A 23,134-nucleotide genomic window follows, 5' to 3' on the forward strand; every position below is an offset into this window, starting at 1 on the left:
AATGCGAATTGGGAGATACAGGGGGACCATGTGATCTAATAAGACTAGTCGGGGTTGCGATGGTCCCTCATAGATACACTAGACCCATTAAGATGAATGGTATAGAGACCACCACGTTAGTCGACTCAGGGAGTGCGATCACGTTGGTCTCGGGGAAGCTGGTAGGGAAGGACCAAATATCCCGGGCCAAGCGCTCAGGGATATCCTCTGTGCATGGGGATGTCAACTATTACCCAACCATCCCCGTAAAAATAGAAGTTCACGGAAATCCCACTAAGGTGACGGTGGGAGTAGTTCCGAAACTCCCCTACCCTGTCCTTATTGGACGAGACTTCCCAGGATTTGATAGCCTACTCCCCGGGAAAAGGTAGAAGAAAATAATGACTCCGGGACCCAGGGGGTGGCCCCGCTAGTTAACCCTCTCCTCCCCCCTCCCCGGCCTTCCATGAATTTGACCAGGATTTGTTCTCCCCGCCGGGGAAGCCCCGGAAGACTTGGAGGGAATGGAGGGAAGATAAAAGGAGGGGGACGAAGATCCTGACCCAATACCAGAAGTCTACACTTGTAGGGGAAAGAGGTGGCTCAACCAACAGCGGGACTGGGCCGGCGATCAACAAACCTATTGCCGAACCTGGTTCCCCAGGGGCTTTCCCTGAAGGGGAGACAGTGGTCGACCTCCCTGAGTCTAGACAAAGGGGGATTGCACTCAGGAGTTTTGGTCAGGATCAGGCCAATGATCCAATATACAACAATATTCATAAAGAATTAGTCGAGCTAAATGGGGTCCCTATGGAGGAGAGAGTTAAGGGCCCAAGGCCATGTTATGTGATTAAGAACGATCTGCTATACAGAGTAGTCTGGGTCCAAGAGCAAGTTGTAGAACAACTCTTGGTCCCTCAGAAGCATCAGAGGGGTGTGATGGATCTGGCCCACAGCCATTTTTTGCGGGGCCACCTAGGGGTCGATAAGACCTTGATTGGATCCTGCAGAGGTTTTTTTGGCCTGGCATTTATGTGGCGGTCTGACGATATTGTACGTCCTGTCCGGAACGCCAGATACATGGGCCCCGACCACACTTAAGGGCCCCTTTGGTACCTCTACCAATTATTGAGACCCCATTTGAGCAAATAGCTATGGACCTTGTAGGGCCATTGAAGAAGTCAGCCAGGGGCCACCAGTACATTCTGGTAATATTAGATTATGCCACCCAATACCCCGAGGCCGTACCCCTGCGGAATGCCCTAACCAAGACCATAGCCAAAGAATTATTCCAGATTTTTTCCAGAGTAGGGATACCCAAGGAGATCCTGACGGGACCAAGGGACCCCCTTTGTGTCTAAGCTGATGAATGACCTATGTACAATGCTCCACATACAGACTCTCAGGACATTGGTCTACCATCCCCAGACCGATGGTCTTGTCGAACGCTTCAATAGGACATTGAAGAACATGTTGTGGAAAGTGGTTAGTCACGATGGCAAAGAGTGGGACGCTCTGCTGCCCTACTTGCTGTTCCATACGGGAAGTACCCCAGGCTTCCACGGGATTCTCCCCCTTCGAGCTGTTATACGGTCGCCACCCCAGGGGCATACTGGACCTGGCTAAAGAAGGCTGGGAAGAACAGCCGAACCCAGGGAGAAACGTCGTTGAACATGTGTTACAGATGAAAGACAGGATAGCCCAAGTCGCCCCCCTTGTACACGAACACATGGAGAAGGCACAAGAGGCACAACAGACATACTATAATTGCCAAGCAGCAACCTGGAAGTTCCAGGTGGGAGACCGGGTAATGGTGCTCATACCCACGGCGGAGAGCAAGCTCCTGGCCGGGTGGCAGGGACCATACAAAATAATGGAAGCTATAGAAGAAGTCAACTATAAGGTCCGACAGCCGTGCTGCCGGAAGCTGGAGCAGATCTACTGTATATATCTGCTGAAACCTTGGCGGGATAGAGAAGTTCCAGTGGTTACACTGGGGGCGCCATCCCCTAAAAGTAACCAGCCCAACCAGGTGGGGATGTCTCCGGAGTTGACTCCGGAACAACGATCGGAAGTGATCAGCCTGATCAAACGCAACCAGGATGTGTTCTCGGAAAAGCCAGGCAGGACTACTGAGGTTCACCACCATATCCTCACAGAGCCTGGAGTGAAAGTGAACATCAAGCCATACCGGATCCCGGAGGCCAAAAGAGAAGAGATCAGGACAGAGGTCCAGAAAATGCTGACCTTAGGAGTCAATGAAGAATCTCATAGCCAATGGTCAAGTCCCGTGGTACTAGTGCCTAAGCCAGACGGCAGTATGAGGTTCTGCAACAACTTCCGCAAGTTGAATGAGGTATCCCAATTTGATGCGCACCCTATACCCCGGATAGATGAGCTAATTGACAGACTGGAAAAAGCATGGTTTATGTCTACCCTTGACCTGACCAAGGGCTATTGGCAGATCCCACTGGCCAAGGCTGACAAAAAAAAGATGGCCTTTGCAACTTCAGAAGGTCTGTATCAGTACACCGTCCTCCCCTTTGGGTTGCCTGGCACTCCTGCTACGTTTCAACGGCTCATGGACAAACTGTTGCGACCCCATGGCAAGTATGCGGAAGCCTATCTCAATGATGTCATTATATATAGCCCCAACTGGGAGATGCACTTGGAGAAGGTGGAAGCAGTCCTGGACACCCTGTGGAAGGCGGGGCTGATGGCGAATCCCTCCAAATGTTCGATTGGGTTAGCTGAGGCCAAGTACCTCGGGTATATAGTGGGGAGGGGCATGGTGAAGCCCCAACTCAACAAGTTAGAAGCTATACAGAAGTGGCCCCGACCCCTCCGGAAAAAACAAGTCTGAGCCTTCTTGGGACTAGTGGGGTACTATAGACGGTTCATTCCCCACTTCGCCACCAGGGCATGCCCATTAACGGACCTAAGAAAAGCTAGGGGCCCAGACATAATAAGTTGGTATACCGCGGCTGAAGGCGCTTTTGCGGATCTGAAGACAGCCCTGTGCACAGACCCCGTACTTGTAGCCCCAGACTGAGGGAAGGAGTTTATCCTGCAAACCGACGCCTCTGAAGTAGGGTTGGGGGCGGTACTTTCGCAAATGGTCGGGGATGACGAACACCCCATCTTCTTCCTCAGTAGGAAGCTCCTGCCTAGGGAACGGAAGTACGCCGTAGTGGAAAAGAAATGCTTGGCGGTAAAATGGGCCATAGAAAGCCTACGCTACTATCTACTAGGACAGAGGTTTACTCTTGTCACGGACCATGCCCCTCTGCAGTAGATGCACCAAAACAAAGACAAAAATGCGATAGTAACGAGATGGTTCCTGTCGCTTCAACCCTTCCACTTCACAATACAACATAGGTCTGGAATCCGACATGGCAATGTGGATGGCCTATCGAGAGTGCACTGCTTTCCGACCCAAGTAGCCCAACCCCGTAGTGTTGAGCGGGGGAGGGGAGGTATGTGGTAAACCTATGACAAACAGCTACAAAAGAGGGAGGGGTAGTAATTAGTCCCAGGGGATTAAAAAGCTTCTCCCTGTCCACTGAGGAGACAACCACCAGGAAATAAGGTTCAGCTGGAAAAGGGGTTGCTAGGGAGCTAATTAGGTTCAGCTGGCTCTAACTGGTGGCGACCTTTTTAAACCCTCCCCGGCGTGGAAGGAGAGGAGGAGAGAGTGAGAGAAGGAGGGAAGCTGCCAGTAGGCTAAGGGCAGCAAGACACCGAACCCTTCAAGGAAGGGAGGCTACACTCCCCCGCCCCAGAAGGGAAGGGAAACAAACACAAGGGACTGATCAGGGAAAGGAATAACCGGACCCTGTGCTACCTGTAAGGATTTGCCTTGCCCAAGCTGGTGTCTCCAAGGCTAAAAAGGACTGAGTCTGCTGAGGAGAACAAGGTACTTCGCCACACGATATATATATAAAGGACTTACAATAAAGTCTAATTTAGAGAGGTAATTGGAGATAGTGTATTGAATTCGCTTTGAACTATTTTCCCTTGTAGAATTACAAATAAGATTGAAAACATACCTGGGTTTTCATTCTCCCTCATCTGTTTAGAGGGTGGTTCATCTGTGTCCCAGGGTGTAGACTGATTGATGGGTGTCTGTCCCCACCTAACACTAGTTGCAAGTCCTTGAGGCTGATTTTCACTCTTGGAAATGCAAGGCGTCTACCAGAAAGAGAGAGAATACATGGAACAAAAATGTTAAGAATAAACAGAATAATAATTGTACCTGAAAGCTAGCAGCATTTATTGTTGTAGCACAAGAATATAGCTTAAGATCTTTAAATATCATTTTTACACAGACTTGCACTAAATGTCGGTACCTCAATACGAATAGCATTTGAAAAAATATTTCTGGAAAAATTTAACAGAACCATCATTAACAAAAAAAACTCAGGATTTTCAGAAATAAATTGCTCTGCATTCTTTTTTTTAACCTTGATAATATCTGTTCATATAATCACAGTTTATATAAAAAATGGAACCATTTTCTGTTTGCTCGGTCTTTTTAAAAAAAGTGAGTTTTTGTTTAGCAGGATGCGGGAGGAAAAAAAAAGAGCTACTTTACAACTGTAGGACAAATTACCGTCGCCCTGTAAAGAGAAGACTTAGTATTTAGTGTCTGGCAACCCCTAAAATTGAACACTAATAATAATAAAAAAAGCACAGTGTAACTTGTCTGCTGCTAAAGTGGCTACGCTGGCAGTTCTTCAGAGCTGTTAACATAACTGTAAAGTACTGAAAGGAGCAAGGCTCACTAATCATGGAGGGGGGCATAATCAGAATGACAATCATGTAAACAATCATACAGGATTAAATGTTCAGCTAGGCACCCATTGGTTCTTCCCAAACAACTCATGATCTTACTGAAAAGACGCCTTTGAGTGCTCCAGCAGGTCCAGTTTTTCTAGAACTGCAGCCTATTTCATTGCTGGGGGATTAAAAGTGTTTATTGGTACTAGCAACCAAAAAACAAATGGAACAAGCTGCCGATTAGTCAGTGATTGAGCATTGAGGAAACAATATTTAGAGCCCTCAAGTATATAAGCCCTGTCTGCCAGGTTGACCACTTGTTGCCCTATGTTCAGAGGAGTAATTTGGCCCCAGAACTGAGGGACAAAGAAGCTGGCTCTATAAATGCTCTTGGTGCTGCTGTCCCAGTTGCAAGTTCTGTCAGAACTGCAAATCCCTTTGACGTCCGCAGAACCTCAATTCCCCTCTATCAGACCCATCAACTCCCCTGTCTCCAGCCCCTCAAAATACATCTGCGTCTCCACCAAGTCCATCGGTAGTTCCCCTTCCACTCCAAATCGATCAGATTTCTCACTAGCCCCCCTACCTCTGAGTGTCCCTCTGCCTAGGGTGATCATATGTCCTGTTTTGGCCAGGACAGTCCCTTTTTTAAACCCTGTCCTGGCTGCCCTGATTTTTTTGGCAAAAGTGGGCATTTGTCACATTTGCTCTTGCCAGCTTGATCAGTGGGGGGCGGGGGGAGTGGCAATGCCAGCCCTGCACAGGTAGGGGAAGCAAGGCTCTGGCGGGGGCAGGCAGGACTTGAGTGAGCAGTGACGCCAGCCCCAGCCTTTTGTGTGTGTGTGGGGGGGGGGTCGGGAGAGCAGCAACCTCTCATGAGTGGGGGGCAGGCACTCGGACTAGCCCCCATGGTGTCCTGTTTTCTCTTTCGGATATATGGTCACCCTACCTCTGTCCCCCATCTTTCTAGCTAACGTTTCTCCCTGTTTTCACCCCAAACCCCTCTGACTCCCTCATTTCACCTCTAGGCTCTGCTTCCTCTTAATCTCCAGCCCCTCACCAATAGCACCTTTCTCCCTCAAGCTTTAGAAGGTGCCAGGGGTTCTCCTTCTTTCTCCTAGAGCAGTGGGGAGAGCTAGGCCCGGTAGCCAGAACCTCTCCCTCCCCTGAGTCTGCCTGAAGGGAAACAGCCTTCCCTGTGCTGCTCTCCCTGGTGGTCAGCTGCTAGCACAGTATAGCTGGTAGAGGCTCCATGAGAGAGACGGGGGGGTGAGGTAGTATTTTTTACTTGATCAATTTCTGTTGGTGAGAGAGCTCACCTGAATTAGATCTCTGTATAAACTTGAAAGCTTGTCTCTCTCACCAACAGAAGTTGGTCCAATAAAAGATACTACCTCACCCACCTTGTCTCTCTAATACCCTGGGACCGATATGGCTACATCAACACTCCTCCTCCAGAGAAACATTTTTTAGTTAAAACTGTACTTTTTTCCTATGAAAATGTCACTTTTGATGATTTTTTATGGGAAGTGATGAAGATTTGGTTTCTAATTGAATTCCCCCCCTCCCCCGCCAATCAGTAATTACATTTTCAATTTTTTGTTTTTACCACTTTCCCCACCTTCTGCCTTCCCCATTATTCCCACAAAGCGCAATAAAATGAATAACGCCCAAGCTTTGGTTTTGTTGGTTTTTTTCACATTTTTTTCCTTCTGTAACTTTTCAAAACATTTTTGACTTTGGAAAATGTCAACAGGAGGAAATAACAAAGAGAAAGAGGAAAAAGTGAGGGAAAAAAACCCTTTAGATAGCATTAATTCTATTATACTGTAATTCAATGGCAAAAAAAGGAGGGGGGGGACAATCAGAATTTTGAACATTTTTCAGTTTGGAAATTTGCCTGTGAAAAATCTCAAGTGAAAAATTTAAAATGAAAATCTGTTAGAAATTTTTCACAGGGGGAAAAAATGTGTGGGTTTTTTTTTCTTTTTTTTGACCAGCTGTTCTCCAGACACGTTTCTCTGTGTGCAGTTGTGCCGCTCAACAGCTGCACCACTCAACTGCTGCCAAGCCACTCTACACAGGTGATGGAGCACTGCGGCATACCACACCAAGCACTGCCGTCCTGCCCTCCTCAGGCCTGAAAACTGGGGGTAGAAGAAATGCAACACTGTTGTTCCCTGCCAGTAAATTGGGTGGGATTCATTCTCCTGTACCTTTTATATTTATACCACAACTATGTTCTATATCAGCAAATGCAATATATAATCAACAGAGGGTAGGAGGCAAGACCTTTTCCAGAAGGAACTCAGCATTCATATTCAACCCCCATATATGACACAATCCATCTGTGGCATCTTTCTAAGTGCTCCTATTTTAATTTTGGCAGCTGTGTGCTGTGCTTCTTTGTTGTAAGTACTGGGGCTGGCTGAAGTGTTTATAAACCATTTAAAAAAATTAACTGTAATAACATCATCAAGAGGTGCAGAACGTAATGAAGTAACCATCAGACCTTATCACACCAACTTTTGTCACATCCTTACACCTCTAAAATTGTTTTACAATAAATAGTGGAGTAGATCTAAAGGCAGATGAAATTATATCAGCATCCTGAAGGATACAGGGCCACACTTATGCCATAACTGTAGCAGAACCCACACAGTATATCCAGAAGTGGGTTGAAAATAGAGTACTAGGTCCAATCCCCTACCAAACACTGGGAAAATTCAGCCCCAAACTTCACAGCTTAAGGCGGTCTCTCCAGCAGATCAAACCACAGCACTAAATCCAAACACACCTGAAATTTAGGAAAATCTGCATTTGCATCTGGACCCAAACTCCATAGCTCAAGCCTATTTCTAATTATAACTATGAAATGTAGGAAAGACACTTACTTAGGCCAAAGGAAACAAAAGCATGACCACAATGGGAAGAACCCTGCTGGTTTGCTACAGTAATAAATCTATTCTGCTTAGCAAGATATTAGAACTTTTTCAAGAGTGCATTTTCACAAATCCTGTTCACAAATCCTGTTTCTTAACGGCTCAGTGGATTTAAATGCAAAAGTCCAGCACATTGATTTCAAACTGCACTCTTAAGCTTGTATTTATTTGACCAGAAACAGCTACAAATTGTTGGTCTGAAATCACAACATGCCCTAATAAGGCATAATTTAGACAATACTAGATGGACAAAGGTGAAAGCAGCTTACAAAACTTCCTGATATTTACTGTATTTCTAGACTCTGCTCTAAATTCCAGGTTATTTTTCTTACTGTACAAAGGTTTACATTACAAGTGTTACATGTCTCTGACTTAATTGCAGAAATTACTGTTTTGCATATTTGGAAAGATTAATTATTTCCAATATTATCAGACACAGGGACTTTGGTTATGTGTGTGTGGGGGCACAAAAGTACTCATTTCAGGCTTCTCATGTATAACACAAATGACTAAAAAATGGCTTGCATTATGCTCGTTGTGCATAGGGAAGAGATGTGTTCCATTAGTGTTATGCAGACTTCACAGAAGCTAATTGTACTATGTCACACTTTTATCTTTAGCTTTCATGTCAGATGCTTGTTGGAATTAAACAAGGAACACATGAAAAAAGTGAAATGCACTAAACAAAATTCTATCAGGTATGCATTTTAAAACACTGCCAAATGCCTATTTATATGAAAAGCCAAGAATGTCTCTAGAAGGTCTATTACCGCCCACCTCATCAATAGCATGCATTTCAGAAATGGCTGAAACACACAATAGATCACAGAGAATACTCAATCAATACTCAGTATATTTTCTGTGTCCCTTTATATGTATCATTCACTCTGTGTTCTTAATTACAGGTAAATCACACACAATCTAAGTAGGAGTTTTTTCACTTTTTTGTTTTGTTTTGGTTGAAGTTTCATTGTAAAAGGTATATAAATTGTAAGCTGAGGGCTACACCGCACCTGAAACCTGCTACATTGTGAACACTCTGAACGGCGACTGATTTTCAGTTTCAATGCAGAGAGGTGAGTTCTGGAGCGTCTGTTAGCTTTAGTTTGGAACTTCCTGCTGCTTTTATCAGTTTGATATACAGCTAAACATCAAATGAAACTAGCTTTATGTATGGTGGTATAAATAAAGGTGCTTAGGACTAGTCTACACTACAGTTAGGCCAACGTAAGCTGCCTTGCATCAACCTAGTTGTGCATGTGTCTACGCTTAAATTTGTCTCCCACTGATGTAAGTGCCCCATTACGGCAGCACAATAACCCCACCTCCCCAAATAGTGTTGAGCCATGGTCAATGTACTGAGGTTGATGCAGTGCACGTGTAGACACTGCGTTCGTTACCTATGTTGACCCTAACAGTCTTCCAGCAGCTGTCCTACAATGCCGAACACTGACCGCTTTTGTCACAATCGTGAACTCCACTGTCCAGAGGTCACGGAGACCATAAGGCCCCCTCTCCCTAAAAACCCTGTGAATTTTTAAAATACCTTTTCCTGATTGCTCACCTTGGCGAGCACACCTAGCAGCTCTACACTGTTGTGTGCGACTGCCCAGCTGACCATGCTGGCTACTTACTCCAGCCACACTCCTGCCTGGAGCAGAAAGGAGATATTGGCTCTCCTGGGCCTTAGGGGAGAATAGGCTGTGCAGGCACAGGTACCACCACCCATAGAAATGTGGACATCTATGAGCAGATTGGATGAGGGATGCAGGAGAAGGGGTACAACAGGGATCAGCAGCTGTGCTGTGTGAAAGTGAAGAACTGCAGCAGCCATACCAGAAGGCCAAGGAGGCCAACAATAAATCTGATGCTGAGCTGAAGACCTGCTGCTTTTATAAAGAACTGAATGCCATATTTGGAGGAGACACCACCAGGAGCCTGCAGACCACCATGGATACTTCCAAGGAGCCCAAGACACAGACCCCTGGGAAGGGATAAGGAGGAGGAAGAAGAGGATGGGAGACAGGTGACCAGAAGATCCAGCCATGCTGTAAGCCAGGACCTGTTTGAGACTCCACCACAGTCCAATCAGTCCCAGCATTCGAGCATGGGAAAGCCCAATGCAGGGGAGGAACTTCAGGTAAGTATGTAAATACATTTCCCATTACAATGATGTAGTGATGGCGCCCCCAACTTAGCAGGACACAGCTATTGACATTTCATTAATTTACTCATACTAGAAGAGGTAGTGGTACGACAAAGAGAGGTAGCATTATTATCTGCTTTTCATTCCCCTTTAGAGTTAGGCAGGCGGGCCAGGGCAGAGCAGTTTGTTTATGTACACAGGGATGTCCCTTAAATCTTCCTGAGAGATCTCGATGAAACTTTCATGGTGCTACTCTGCAATTCTTTCCCAAAGGTTTCTGGGGGTGGCAGCCGTATATCTTCCTCCATGGTAGAACACTTTCCCACACCAGTCTGCAATAACTTTGGCAGGCACCATTGCAATAAACAGGCTAGCAGCATACAGGCCTGGGTGGCTTTGGGATGCCAGCAGCAGGTGTGCTCTCTGTGCCTTTGATGCCCCCAATCACCGCTGCCTGGGGAAAATGGTGCCAGTATTCAGTGCCATTGCCCTATACTCATAGTTTCATGCATCCAAGCAATTCTCTCCCCATTTCCCTTGCCCCTGGAGGGCAGTATGCACCATGGCTGATGATGTGAGTGGTGCTGTGCACAAGCACACTGACGCAGAAGTGTCAATAAGCAATCTTGTTTAGCTTAGAGTTAAACTCATTAAATAAGCTAGTACCCATGAGCTACCATATATAACTGCATCTTACACCTTGCAAGTTGAGTGAATGCAACAGAGTCAGACAATGGGGAGGAAGGCTGATCTGTGTTTAAGGCACACAACTGGAAGTCAGGAGACCTGTGTTCTACTCCTAGCTTTATTACAGATTTTCTGCATGGTCTTAACCAAGTCACTTAACTACTCTAAATCTCATTTCCTTACTATGGGTGTTGTAAATTTCAATACTTTAATGTTGGTAACTTGATATTGCTTTGCACAATAGTCTGGCTAGTTTGTGGCTATAGCAACTACTGACCTACTAACAACTGGCTGAAGAATTCCATCACTCTATGGGGCTTTGTTTGGTTCCTTGCATTTTTCTCTTTTGTACTCCTTTCTTTTTTATAAAGGGCTTTCCTTTTAATCAAGAGTAACAAAAAGAAGTTTGATTTTTCCCAGATAGGCCACATGTAAGCTGGAGCCTTTCAGCATCAGCTGCATCTCTGAAATGCAACCAGGATCTGTTTGAAAGATAATGTATGAAAAATAATGTAACCCTCTAAGTAAAAAAATGGTAGCATGGGTTTCACTGTCAGGATAAGTAAATTCTTAGGCCTAATTAAAAAATGGATGGTTCAAGGGATTGATGAAATGATAAAAGCGACTTTCACCTCTAAATTGATGGAAAGCCTTCCTCTGCTAAAGCAGTTTCCTCAGTTTCCTTGGATTATCATTAAAAACTTAATCAAATCCTGATGTGGTGTGTTACCTTATAAACCTCGCAGGAGACAGATTATCTTCCCACTCACACTTCACCCACCACCCATTTAAATTTGGCTGGTGTCCGGCTCCATGGTACTAGAACCTGGTCCTGTTGAGCCTGGGACAGCTGATGTTCCCACACCACCATCATGAGGTCATGCAGAGCCACATCCAAGGAGCACTGTGGAGATTAGGTGCTACAGGATGTATTGCCCAAAACGTCCATAGTGACAGTAATCTGCGGCCCTCTGATTGGTCCACGCATACTATTTAACCCTAGTGGATGCCTCATGAAGTTGTCTGGACAACCCCACAGACTCCTGGCCTGCTGCGACTCCAGACTTCACCTCATTTTCTGATCTCTGGTCTCCAACCCCAGCCTGACTCTTGTCTCCTCATTTCAGTTTGGTACTACCTCTGATCTCCAACCCATGCCTGACTCTGACCCCGACTTGCTTATTGATCCTGGCCCTAGCGATTACTCCGACCCCTACTCAGTGACTACCACCTCGTGTCCATCGTTGACTTGTGGGCACCAGCCCAGCTGTGACTGCTAGACCAGATTGCCTATGCCCCAGTCCTTTAAAACAGGCAGCTTTCAAAAGAGTAAACTGTAGTGATTATATTCTTCGAAGACATACAGAGAATACAAAACTAGGATTAGACTGGTTCTTACTCCACAGAAATAAAGACAGAAGCCCTTTTATCTGGCTATAAATAACAAAAAACACTCAGAAACAATCCCTCTCAATTTATAAGAAAACTAATTCCATTACAAATATAAAGGATGAATGGAAAGATATGGAATTACTCCAGATTCTCATGAGGGTAACTGAGAGCAGAGTTGCCCCACAGTCACCTGTTTAGCCCAGATTACAAAGGTTTAGTAGGTCACTAGTAGCTGTCAGTGTAACCTATCTTTGAGTAGCCTTTGTTACCTTAAGGTAACATGGCTTAGAACTCTACAGTGAAATGACACCTAGTTTTTTGGTCAATGAGACCTTTACGGTCAGTGAGAATCCAGATAAAATGATACAAATAACACACTTTACAATATGTCAGCTGAATTTAAAAAAAAAAACCCAAGAACATGAAACACTTCCTGGGAGGTCCTTACAGTACGCTTTAGTAATCCCCCAAAGAGGCTTGTAAAACAGCTGACATGCCTCCTGCTGCTGCTCAAAGTGCTAAAACCTCTTCAGACAGTTTCATGGGCAAAAGGGAACTGAAATGGATAAATGTTCTTATTTGTGGTTCCCAGCAGCCAAAGCTATTTTACTATGGCCTTCATTTAAAGTGATGGATGAAGAGTGGCGATTCTCTGTTCCAATTATCCAAAAGAGATTGGGAATGGCACTTTAATACCAAGATAATGTATCCAATATGCAATCTACTTTATTTTCTCCCCTCACTGAAAATAAAAAGGCACAGACAGACAAATGCACAGAGGCAAACATCCCCTCCCATAGAGGTAATCAGGGATCAAAACAGCTACAATGTCATGAGTAAATTCCCCTTAAAACAGTTAGTTATTACTAGCTGTAACCAGCAGCAACTCGAAGCCCTAATCAGGAGTTGAGCCCTGCTGTGCTGATGCTGTACAAAGAACACTAGTGGATGGGGTCCTATCCCAAAGAGTTTACAATCTAAATTGTAGTATTCATTCCTAAATATTGTATAAAGTAGGCATTTTCAGCATGCATATAGACTTTAAATCATAGACTTTAAGGTCAGAAGGGACCATTATGATCATCTAGTCTGACCTCCTGCACAACGCAGGCCACGGAATCTCACCCACCAACTCCTCTAACAAACCCCTAACCTATCTCTGAGCTACTGAAGTCCTCAAATCATGGTTTAAAGACTTTCAAGGTGCAGAGACTCCTACAGTACGTGACCTGTGCCCCATGCTGCAGAGGAAGGCGAAAAACCGCCAGGGCTTCTGCCAATCTGCCCTGGGGGAAAAATGTCTAATCCTTTTTTGAATCGTCCTAAACTTTTGGCCTCAGTGATACCTTGTGGCAGCATAAAATTTAACATACACAGAGGCAGATCCTCAACTGGTGTAAATTGTCATAGATCACGGGATAAGATCCTGACTCTGTTTCTGAGTCCAGGTCAGTGGCTGAGCAACTGGGAAGGAAGCATGCACAATCTTTTAGAATGAAACCAATACCTCTCTACCAAAGACAGCTAGCAAACAGGGAAATGAGCTAGCAAAAAGGAGCAGCAAATGGGAGTTTTGCAAGGGAGTTCAGAGAGGGAGCATGAGAGCCAGATAATAAACATTCTCTAAACTTGCTCCCCCCAAACCAAACAAAAACAAAACATACACAAAGGACAAACAAACAAAAAAATAAGTCCGGCAGAAGTCCAGCAGCAGAATGGGGGCTTTCCAGTTTATTGCACCCAGTGCAGCATGTATAAATTACCTGTCCTGTAGGCAGGTAGCATATGCGTACATGCGGTGTAAGCAGCTCATGGCCCTCAGAGACCAAGTACAAGTTCTTGATACTAGAGTGGATGAACTGGAGGAGCTAAGGAAGGTGGAGGGGTACATAGATAAGACTTACCAGGTCATAGTAGCGAGGTCCATTCACCATCTGACAACCTCACTGCTTTTGAGGAGGATCAAAGTCTTGGGGAAGGAGAACATCAAGCTGGAGCAGAGGGAAATAATCCCATAGTTGGGACCCTCCTTCCAGATGATGTCATAGTATCCTCTCATGGTGAGAATACCTCTTCAGGCAGGGCATCCCTGTTATTAGGAAGGGACAGGTAATAGTAAGGGGGGATAAGACTAGAAATATAGATAGTTGGGTTTGTGATGACTGGGAGAACAGCATGGTAAATTGGCTGTCGGGTGCGAAGATTGGGGATCTCTCAAGACATTTAGACAGGCTTATGTGATGTGCTGAGGTGGAGCTGATGGTTATGGTACATCTAGGTATCAGTGACATAGGGAAAGGTAGGAGAGATACCTTTGAGGCCAAATTTAGGCTACTAGGTAAGAGATTAAAGTCCAGGACCTGCATGGTACCATTCTTTGAAATGCTTACGGTTCCATGTGCAGGGCCAGTAAGACAGGCAGAACTGAGGTGTTCAGAAGAGGGATTTAAGTTTCCTAGTAACTGGGGAACCTTTTGGGAAAGGAGGAGCCTCTACAGGAAGGATGGGCTCCATCTAAACTAAAATGGCAGATGAAATTCAATGCTGATAAATGCAAAGTAATGCAGATAGGAAAATAGAATCCCAACTATACATTGGTCTAAATTAGCTGTTACCACCAAGAAAGAGATCTTGGAGTCATTGTAGACTGTTCTCTGAAAACATCTGCTCAGTGTGCAGCAGCAGTCAAAAAAGCTAACAGAATGTTAGGAACCATTAGGGAGGGGATACATAATATAATACCATTATATAAATCCATGGTACACCTACACCTTGCATACTGTATGCCGTTCCAGTTGCCCCATCTCAAAAAAGATAAATTAAAACTGGAAAAAGGACAGAGACAAGGGCAACAAAAATTATTTGGGGTATGGAACACCTTCCACAAGAAAGACGAAAAAGACTGGGGCTGTTCAGCTAAGAAAAGAGACGATTAAGGGGGGTATCGCAGAGGTCTCTAAAATCATAAATGGTGTGGAGACAGCTAATAAAGAAGTGTTATTCACCCCTTCACATAACATAAGAACTACTGCAATTAACAGGCAGTAGGTTGAAAACAAATATAAGGAAGTACTTCTTCACACAACACACAGTCAACTGTGGATCTCATTGCATGTGGTGAAGACCAAGAGCATAACTGGGTTCAAAAAAGAATTACATAAGTTCATGGAGGAGAGGTCCATCAATGGCTATTAGCCAAAATGGTCAGGGACACAACTCCATGCTCTGGGTGTCCCTAAAATATAACTTGCAGAAGCTGGGACTTGACAACAGGGGGTGGATCACTTGATTATTTGCTCTGCTCTGTTTGGTCCCTCTGTAGCATTTGGCACTGTCCCCTGTCAGAAGACAGGATACTGGGCTAGAAGGACCATTGGTCTGACCCAGTATGGCCATTCTTGTGTTTTAAGAAGGCCTTTGAGCTGGTCCATTGAGAGGAAATAGTGCTATTTTAAAAGGGAAATAAATGTATTAAAAATCTAGTGTAATGAATTAAAAATCTAAAACATGATGAGTGTGCAGGAGAGGCAGAAAATGAGCTATCCTGCAATAAAACCTCATTCGGGAACTTGTTCGTGAGTGGAGAGAAGAACTCATCAACCTTACATTTCTCATTAAAGCCAATTCAACTATGATGCAGCACTGTCTCAGTAAGTCTCAGTGCCATACATAGGTCTGAAGCCATATTGACACAGATCAAGGAGATCCAAGGTGTTTAAATACTGTGGGTTGTCTCACCACAGTCTTCTCCATTGTCTTATCCAGAAATGGAAGATAGAAAAAGTTCTAGAGTCACCTAGAAGTGAGCACCAAAGTTTCTTGAACAAGGGTCACGGCACTCTTTCCTAAAGAAGGTTTTGATAATCTCTATCACCAGAGGATCAAATATTTGACGACTAACGTTCACCAATCTGGAGGAATGCTGCTGGCATATGGGTCCAAAGCCCAGCTTGTGAAACTAAGTTTTCTCAGCACGTTCAGAACCTCAGTGCAACACTGGCCTAAACTCATGCAGACAAGCTCTGCTTCAGCTCAAGCAGTTCCTGCTCTGCTACCATGGATGTGCACAACTTCATCTAAATTAATGAAATATAGATACAAAAAATTTCTCATAATAAGAAGCCAGTGAATCATCACCCAGAAGAACATGTACACAGCATAAGTTTGCTCTTTGTGATTCTGCACATGCTATAACGGAGGGAGGAACCTCAATTTACCATAAATATTTTTTTTTAATGAGTAAGAATGGAGCACGCTCATCTGAGCACATTCTCACATGCATGAAATTAACATACCAGTTGACTTCTGAGCGAGTCAGCAAAGCAACCCTGGAATGGCCCAACAAGGAACCATGCTGGAAATTAAACAGCTGTCCTGAACCCCTTACTCTGTTTTATGCCACCATCAATAAGGATTACAGCATTAGAGAAATACAGAAGGGTGTTTTAAAAAGAAAAGCTATGTCACTTAAAACTCCAATAAATGCATTAGATTGTTTCTACAGTGTTCCCTTTCGTTGGTCTAGATGCAAATCCTTTACATTCAAACCTTTCTGAATTCAGTGTTTCAATTGTAGTGCACTCTCTTTGGCAGGAAAATGCATGTTCCTTGCCTACACAGCAGGAACATTAAAAAAATATAAGAGTGGGTTTGTTGAATAGTATTGCATGATATTGCTGATTTATTAACCTGGCTTGATCAATATATCTATTGTCAAGGGCCTATTTTGTCTCTTCCTAAATTTCACTTCCTAACTAGCACTTATGCACGTTCACCCGAGTTTCCATAATCTGATCCAGTTCCCGGGAGAGCTTTCTTTAATGGACAACGGAGAATTCTTTTTCTAAAAGTGGGATCTAGTATATCTGGTCAACTCTCAAACAAAAGAATAGTCAGTGTGAAAACTGTATGTTTACTTTTTACAGCAAGCAGCAATATAAACTCATAGGGCCAAATTCATCCCTGATGTAGCTCCATTAGCGTCAACAGAATTATTAAACCAGGGATTAATATGGCCTAAAGTGAATTACAAATCCAGCTTTGATAGTCTTCCATTAATAAATTGTTAACTCTATGCATAATTAAAGGATAGTGAATTCTGAACTCACTGAGCAACTGTAAATAAAAATCAACAACCAAAAATCCTTTCATATTATAATTTTGATTCTCTTTTCTTTTGTAGGACAACAAAGACTTTCCAAAAAATAATTTATTTACTGTCTACATTTTAAGAAAAATCCACCTGAAGGATAAAACACTTAGCTCTGGGACATGTACATTATGGCCAACAAATATCACATCATACATTAACAGGGCATGGAAGAAACCCCACTTATTAGAATATACTCAAATTCAATATGAGTGTTCAATTAAAACATCTTCTGAAGGTGAGTTATATGGCCACTAAAATTAAGAGGTGCAAAACAGAATTAGAGAGCTGCACTTGTCAAAGAGAATATACACTTTAATAATCCATTCCTTTTCATGCATACACAATAACACCCAAAATACTGCTTGTTTGCTGGAACTGCATCAATCACGCTAAACATCTGGGATACACAGAGAAAAGACAATCATCTTTTACAGAAAAATATTAAGATTATATTCCTACTTTTTTCTCATCCAAAATCATATATCTGGAGAGTTCTTATTACAAATGTCTCTTCTGGCTGGATTGAAGAAAATGCATTTGAAGGCTTGTCTACATTTGAAATGCTGCAGATGTAGCGCTTCAGTGTAGACACTATCTATGCTGATGGGAGCTTAGGCAATCCACGTCCCCCAGAGGTGGTAACTAGGTTGCCAAAAGAATTCTTCTGTCAACATAGCGTGAATTTTTCAAACCCCTGAGCTGTGTAGCTGGGTTGGCCTCACTTTTTAGTGTAGACCAGGCCTTAGGATTCCAACAGACCTGTTCAAAACACCATTCTTAGGGCTGATCTACACTGGGAACTTACATCCACATAGTTACATCTTTCCGGGGTGTGAAAAAGCCACACTCCTGAGAGACGTAGCTATGCTAAGCTAACCCCCAGTGTAGACAGTGCAAGGATGATGGAAGAATTCTTCCATCAACCTCGCTACTGCCTCTTGGGCAGGTGGATTAACTACAGTGATGGGGAAACCCTTCCCATCGTTGTAGTGTCTACACCGAAGCACTCCAGCGGTGCAGGTTCAACATTCCAGCTGTAGCATTATAAGTGTAGACATACCCTTACCCTTGAATTTCTCTGTTGGTTTCTGAAAAGAGGTTAACATTCCACAAAAGGGATCTGCGAAGCAGGCATAAAGTCTTAGAGCTCAATCCAGCTTACAGTCAGTCATGTAGCTTTAATCATGAAAGTAGTTCAATGCAGGATTGGGCCTTTGGATGGTTATTTAGATTGACTTATAAGACACTACTGGTAAATAGGGTTTCCGGAATACAGAATTACCATGTTAATTTTACTGGATTGTAGCCTTACATCAAAACAAGAGGCTGGTAAGTGTGGTTTGTTTCCACATCTCCAACCTACTAGTAGGAAGCTGCCAAATTCCCCTAAATGTTTTCTTTCTGTAGAACTGACTTCTCCTATTGGTAGAAATGCTTGAGCTGCCTCAAGCTTCATTCTTCTAAGAGATTTATGGCAAAAGCTCTGCATACCAAGAAATATAAATCTAGCACACTGCTATTACACACACTTTGCTTCATGCAGTGTTGTTGTAGCCATGTTGGTCTCAAGATGTTAGAGAAACAAGGGAGGCGAGATAATAACTTTTTTGGACCAGAGGCAAGCTTTCATGCTTATACAGAGCTCTTCTTCAGGTCTGAAGAACCTGAAAGCTCTGGGAAAGCTCAAAAGCTTGTCAACAGAAGTTGGTCCAATAAAATATATTACCTCACCTACCTTGTCTCTCTGATACTTTGCTGTCCAGAGCCACACAATGTAACTAAAACAGGTCATGGTGTTACTGTGACTAGCACTGCCAATAGGCCTGCTGAAGTTGTATTAAGGTGCCTTCCACTTTTTCATTCAAATTCATTCCTCTTATTTTTGAGATATGAACCGGATGATTCCTCAATACATTTGTGTTCACGACATCATTTTATGAAACATTTGTCGTTGGTTGCCAGAGTAAATTGGAGAATTTTAAAAGGTAACAACTTTTTTCAGGTGTTTTTTTTTTTTACTTTTCATTTCCTTTGACACAGGACTCAACGACATTCATTATATATAATTCCTGTAAAGGGGGATTTTCAAAAGTGCTTGTTAGTGGCCACTGGAGTCCAGGAGAGAAGAATTATCATTGAGAGCAGTGGGAGCAGAGTTAGGACAATGGTAAGTGCTATTGAACGTTCTCATTATTTATCTTCAAATTAAATTTGATCACACTTAATAAAAACACAACAGTTGTGATTTCTTTCTCCAAGAAGCCAAAAACAATGAAAAGGACATTCCACAACACTAAGAGAACACTGCCACACACAACCCACTACCTCAAAGACAACGTGGATGGGGGGGCGGAGAGAAAAGAGGAGCCTTTCAGTGACCTCTAAATATCAGAGACCGTCAGCAATGATGGAATCAAATTTCAGTGATAAAGGGCCCTACATTGGGGACAACCCACCAACAATCCCCAAATGCTTAAATCGATGGACAGTTACTGTGAGTTCAGAAAATGACCTCAATGATCTACTGTGGTGACTGATTAGGAGATGAGTGGTGTCTCAGGCAGCCAGATCTAAACCTAAATATTGGGATTTATAGATCAAAATCAATACTTTGAATTGCACTTAGAAGTGGATAGGAAGCCAGTGGAGTTCCTGGAGAACTCAGGTAACATATTCTTTTTGGATAATACTACCTAAGAGGTAGGCAGCTGCACACTGCACTTACTGTACATTTTAAGTGGTCTAAATGTAGTCTCAGGTACAGCTTGTGTAATAATCTGATCTAGATGTCACTATGGCTTGGTTTCCTATGATAATCCCGGGATTAGAAAGAAAGGATAAAAATGTCTCATCAGTTGAATATCAAAATGACACTCTTGGCCACAAATGCCAACTAGGATTAGAAAAAGTCCAAAGAGCACTGAAAATTGTGACCCTACTGAATGAAGGATGGAATAACCTCCTTCCCCCTCAACAACTAGTGACAGAAACCATCCTTCTTGCATCATCAAGGTCCCTGCCCCAACCCACCAACTTCACCACTGTCTATTCTAGGCTGACATTTTCCAGTCCCAATCCCAGCCACCGGCAACCACTTTGAAAGCACACATTAGAACATCCATCTTGTTAGAATGAAACACAGAGCTGTGTCTCATTTATATACTGACAACACCACACCATCTTGGCTTAATATGGACCAACTCCCAATACCCCTAAAATTCATCAGAATCCCACTGAGGTCATTGGGAACAGGACTAAGCCCTATCTCCCCTATAGCAACTTCACATACACATGAAACCGAAGAGGTGACAAAATAGCACTTATACATAAGGTTGAGCTTTCAAAAGGGAGTGGATGTATGTGTATGGCCGCAACATGAGTACTATGAAAATGTCTATCTCCAGTTCCTACAAAAGAAACCCCCATCCCGTGTACTGATGTAGGAGAAAGGGGGAAAAAAGTGGGTGTGGGGGAGAATTAAAACAGAGCCTGGGTACATGTCTGTTTTTCTAATTCTTCATGTGATAAATTATTTGATTCATTTTCAATGACTGATTCAATCAATTCTGATCAAATTAACAGCTGAAATGATCAAAATGCCATGGAAAAGACAATACAAATGATTTGGTTACTGAGGATCCAATCAAATGAAACTGAATTTAGTTAACCAAGGATCAGATTAAGTAGAAGTCACTGTATAAAATAAGAAACATGTCTGTACTTCTGGGAATTTGTTGGATCAGTAATGCCAGAATTTCCCTCACTCTGTAAGAGAATATATCAGCCATTTTAAATGAAATTGTTTTTGTTTCACAACAGTTCTTCACACATGACAAGGAAAGGCTGGGTATCACACTGATGGGTAATGCTGAAATTATTTATTATAATTTATATTGTGGTAGCACCTTGGGAGTGCAGAGAATCAAGGACCCATTGTGCTAAACTCTGTAAAAACACATAACAAAAAGACTCAAAGAGCTTACAACCTCTGCATAAGGCAAGAGACGGGGGAGTACACGGTAAAAGAAATGAGTGTATGATGATAACTGTAGGAGAGGCACAGCAATCTCATATCATGACACAGAATTGTACCTAATGCTGTGACATCAGCAATGGGCATGAATTGAGAGCCCACAAAGAAACTACCATCCAACAAGAAGCATTTATGAGAGACCTGAGTCTGCCAAGAATGCAGCTGCCAACAAGATTCATAACTATGAAATTAAACGAAGTACAAATATCACATAAAAATTTGCTTTCATTTTAAATCCCTGACCTGGGTCTTTTTTTCACAGATCATTGAGGGCTAAGAGCCCTGCAGAGACAGAGGAGTGCCACCTCACAAAACTCTGCCACAACCCCCGTGGTACAGCTGGGAGCAGTGTTGGATGGGTTGCTAAGGGGCTCCATGTCCAAGCCTCTTCAGGCAAAGGAAGGCTTCAGAACAGGGGAAGGGAATGTATCTAGGAATAGAGGGGAATAGTGCAATGCTGAGCATTAAAAAGAAAAGGCAAACAAAATAAACCCTACAACTCCTGTCTGTTTTCACTGAGAGAATCCCACGCAGGTTATACTTACCAGGGGCTGAGGAACATTCCATAGAACATTTTAATGAAATCACCACAGTTGGGTATTAACTGGCAGCCGTGATTGGTGGGGCAGTGTGGGGAAAACTTCCCATGCCACAACCACGGTGTACATGGGGTTAAATAAAGTATCTCAGGCCTTAGAGCTATCAGTCTTGCATTCTTCTGAGCACCAAGTTCAGTGAAAAAGTTAAAATTTTGAGAAGTCCTTCAAATATTCATGTGTGTGTGCACGCATGTCCCCCCCCCGAAGCAGTTTGCAAATGAAACAGCTGCACGTGGACTGCTCCAGATTCTGATGACAAACGAGTCTAGATTAATTCACTTGGTGTCATCAGAAGCCCTTGGGGTGTAGGCACATGTGTGAGCATGCCTCTGTGTTGTATCCTACTAGCTCACAGTCTCTGGTGCATTTCAGATGCTAATTAGTAAGGACAGGTGACCCTTGTGGGGTTTAAGGTTTTGCAAACTTCTCTATTGAGCTCGCAACACTAATTCAGGATTGCAAATAGCCTTAAATTACAGGAGAAAAAAGACAATTGTTTTTGTTTTTGTTTCCCTCCACAGTGTGAATACATTTTAAAACATTATGTTTTTCTAGCCAGAGACACATCAGTATTGGGGATAAGAACCTCCTTCCCCTCCAAAAGTGTTCCATTAGTATGTGCAATGTATATTTTTAATCCTCTGCTCCTTTTTTCAATCTCCCTGTATTTGTTTTTCTTCCTGATAAATCTCAACTCAATTTTTTACCTTATTTTTCCATGTTTGTTTTCCTCCCTATGCCCTCTTAATCACACTTTTTCTTAAGTAGAAGGAAAACCCAATTATATTCATGTTAGAACTGAACTTTCATATCTACAATGTGCAAATGGGCTCAAAGTTAGGCAAAATAAATTCACTCAGCCCTACAAATTAAACAGAGACTTTGCATCAGTTCTTTCAAGAGCGTTAAGATGTCAAGGACTCACCAAACTGTCACAAAAGTATGATGACCAGGCACTTGTATTTATTCATACAGACTGTCCGAATGTTTGTCAGATTTAATAGAAATGCTAACAGATCAGAATACAAATACTAATCTATCCCAAATATCTGGTTATATTTTCTACTAAAGTAGTATTTAGAGCCACCAAACAAGGATCGGGGCCATATCCCTGTATGTAGTTATATATCAGTTACGTTTTAAAAAAGCCCTGGGATTCTTTGGGTTGAAAACTGAAAGTTATTATTATTATTATTTTAAATATGGTTTATCTGCTATAGAACTAGTCCTTAAAAACTCTCACATATGCTTTTAATTTCTTTCCATTTTATGAATGTATCTGTATACATGTATTAGTAACTGAAAATTCAATTGTGCAAGGCTCAATGGGAGAGAGAAATTCAAGCTAATAAATATAAAATACCTCCAAAACTTGATTTCAAATATCTTTCTGATACACAAATACAGATATCATGGACCTTTCTA

The 23,134-nt window shown here is 43.0% G+C and overlaps 1 protein-coding gene across 5 annotated transcripts in view; it reads right to left on the bottom strand.

Moving 5' to 3' along the window:
* KLHL29 (kelch like family member 29) overlaps positions 1–23,134 on the bottom strand; it is a 571,650-nt gene that overhangs the window by 220,743 nt on the left and 327,773 nt on the right. For all 5 annotated transcript variants that reach the window (XM_074947522.1, XM_074947521.1, XM_074947520.1 and 2 more), the window contains one exon: positions 4,029–4,170. In XM_074947522.1, the coding sequence (XP_074803623.1) occupies positions 4,029–4,170 (142 nt within the window). The remainder of the gene's footprint in view (positions 1–4,028; positions 4,171–23,134) is intronic.

Source organism: Natator depressus, chromosome 3 (assembly GCF_965152275.1).
Source record: "Natator depressus isolate rNatDep1 chromosome 3, rNatDep2.hap1, whole genome shotgun sequence".
Taxonomy (NCBI): domain Eukaryota; kingdom Metazoa; phylum Chordata; order Testudines; family Cheloniidae; genus Natator; species Natator depressus.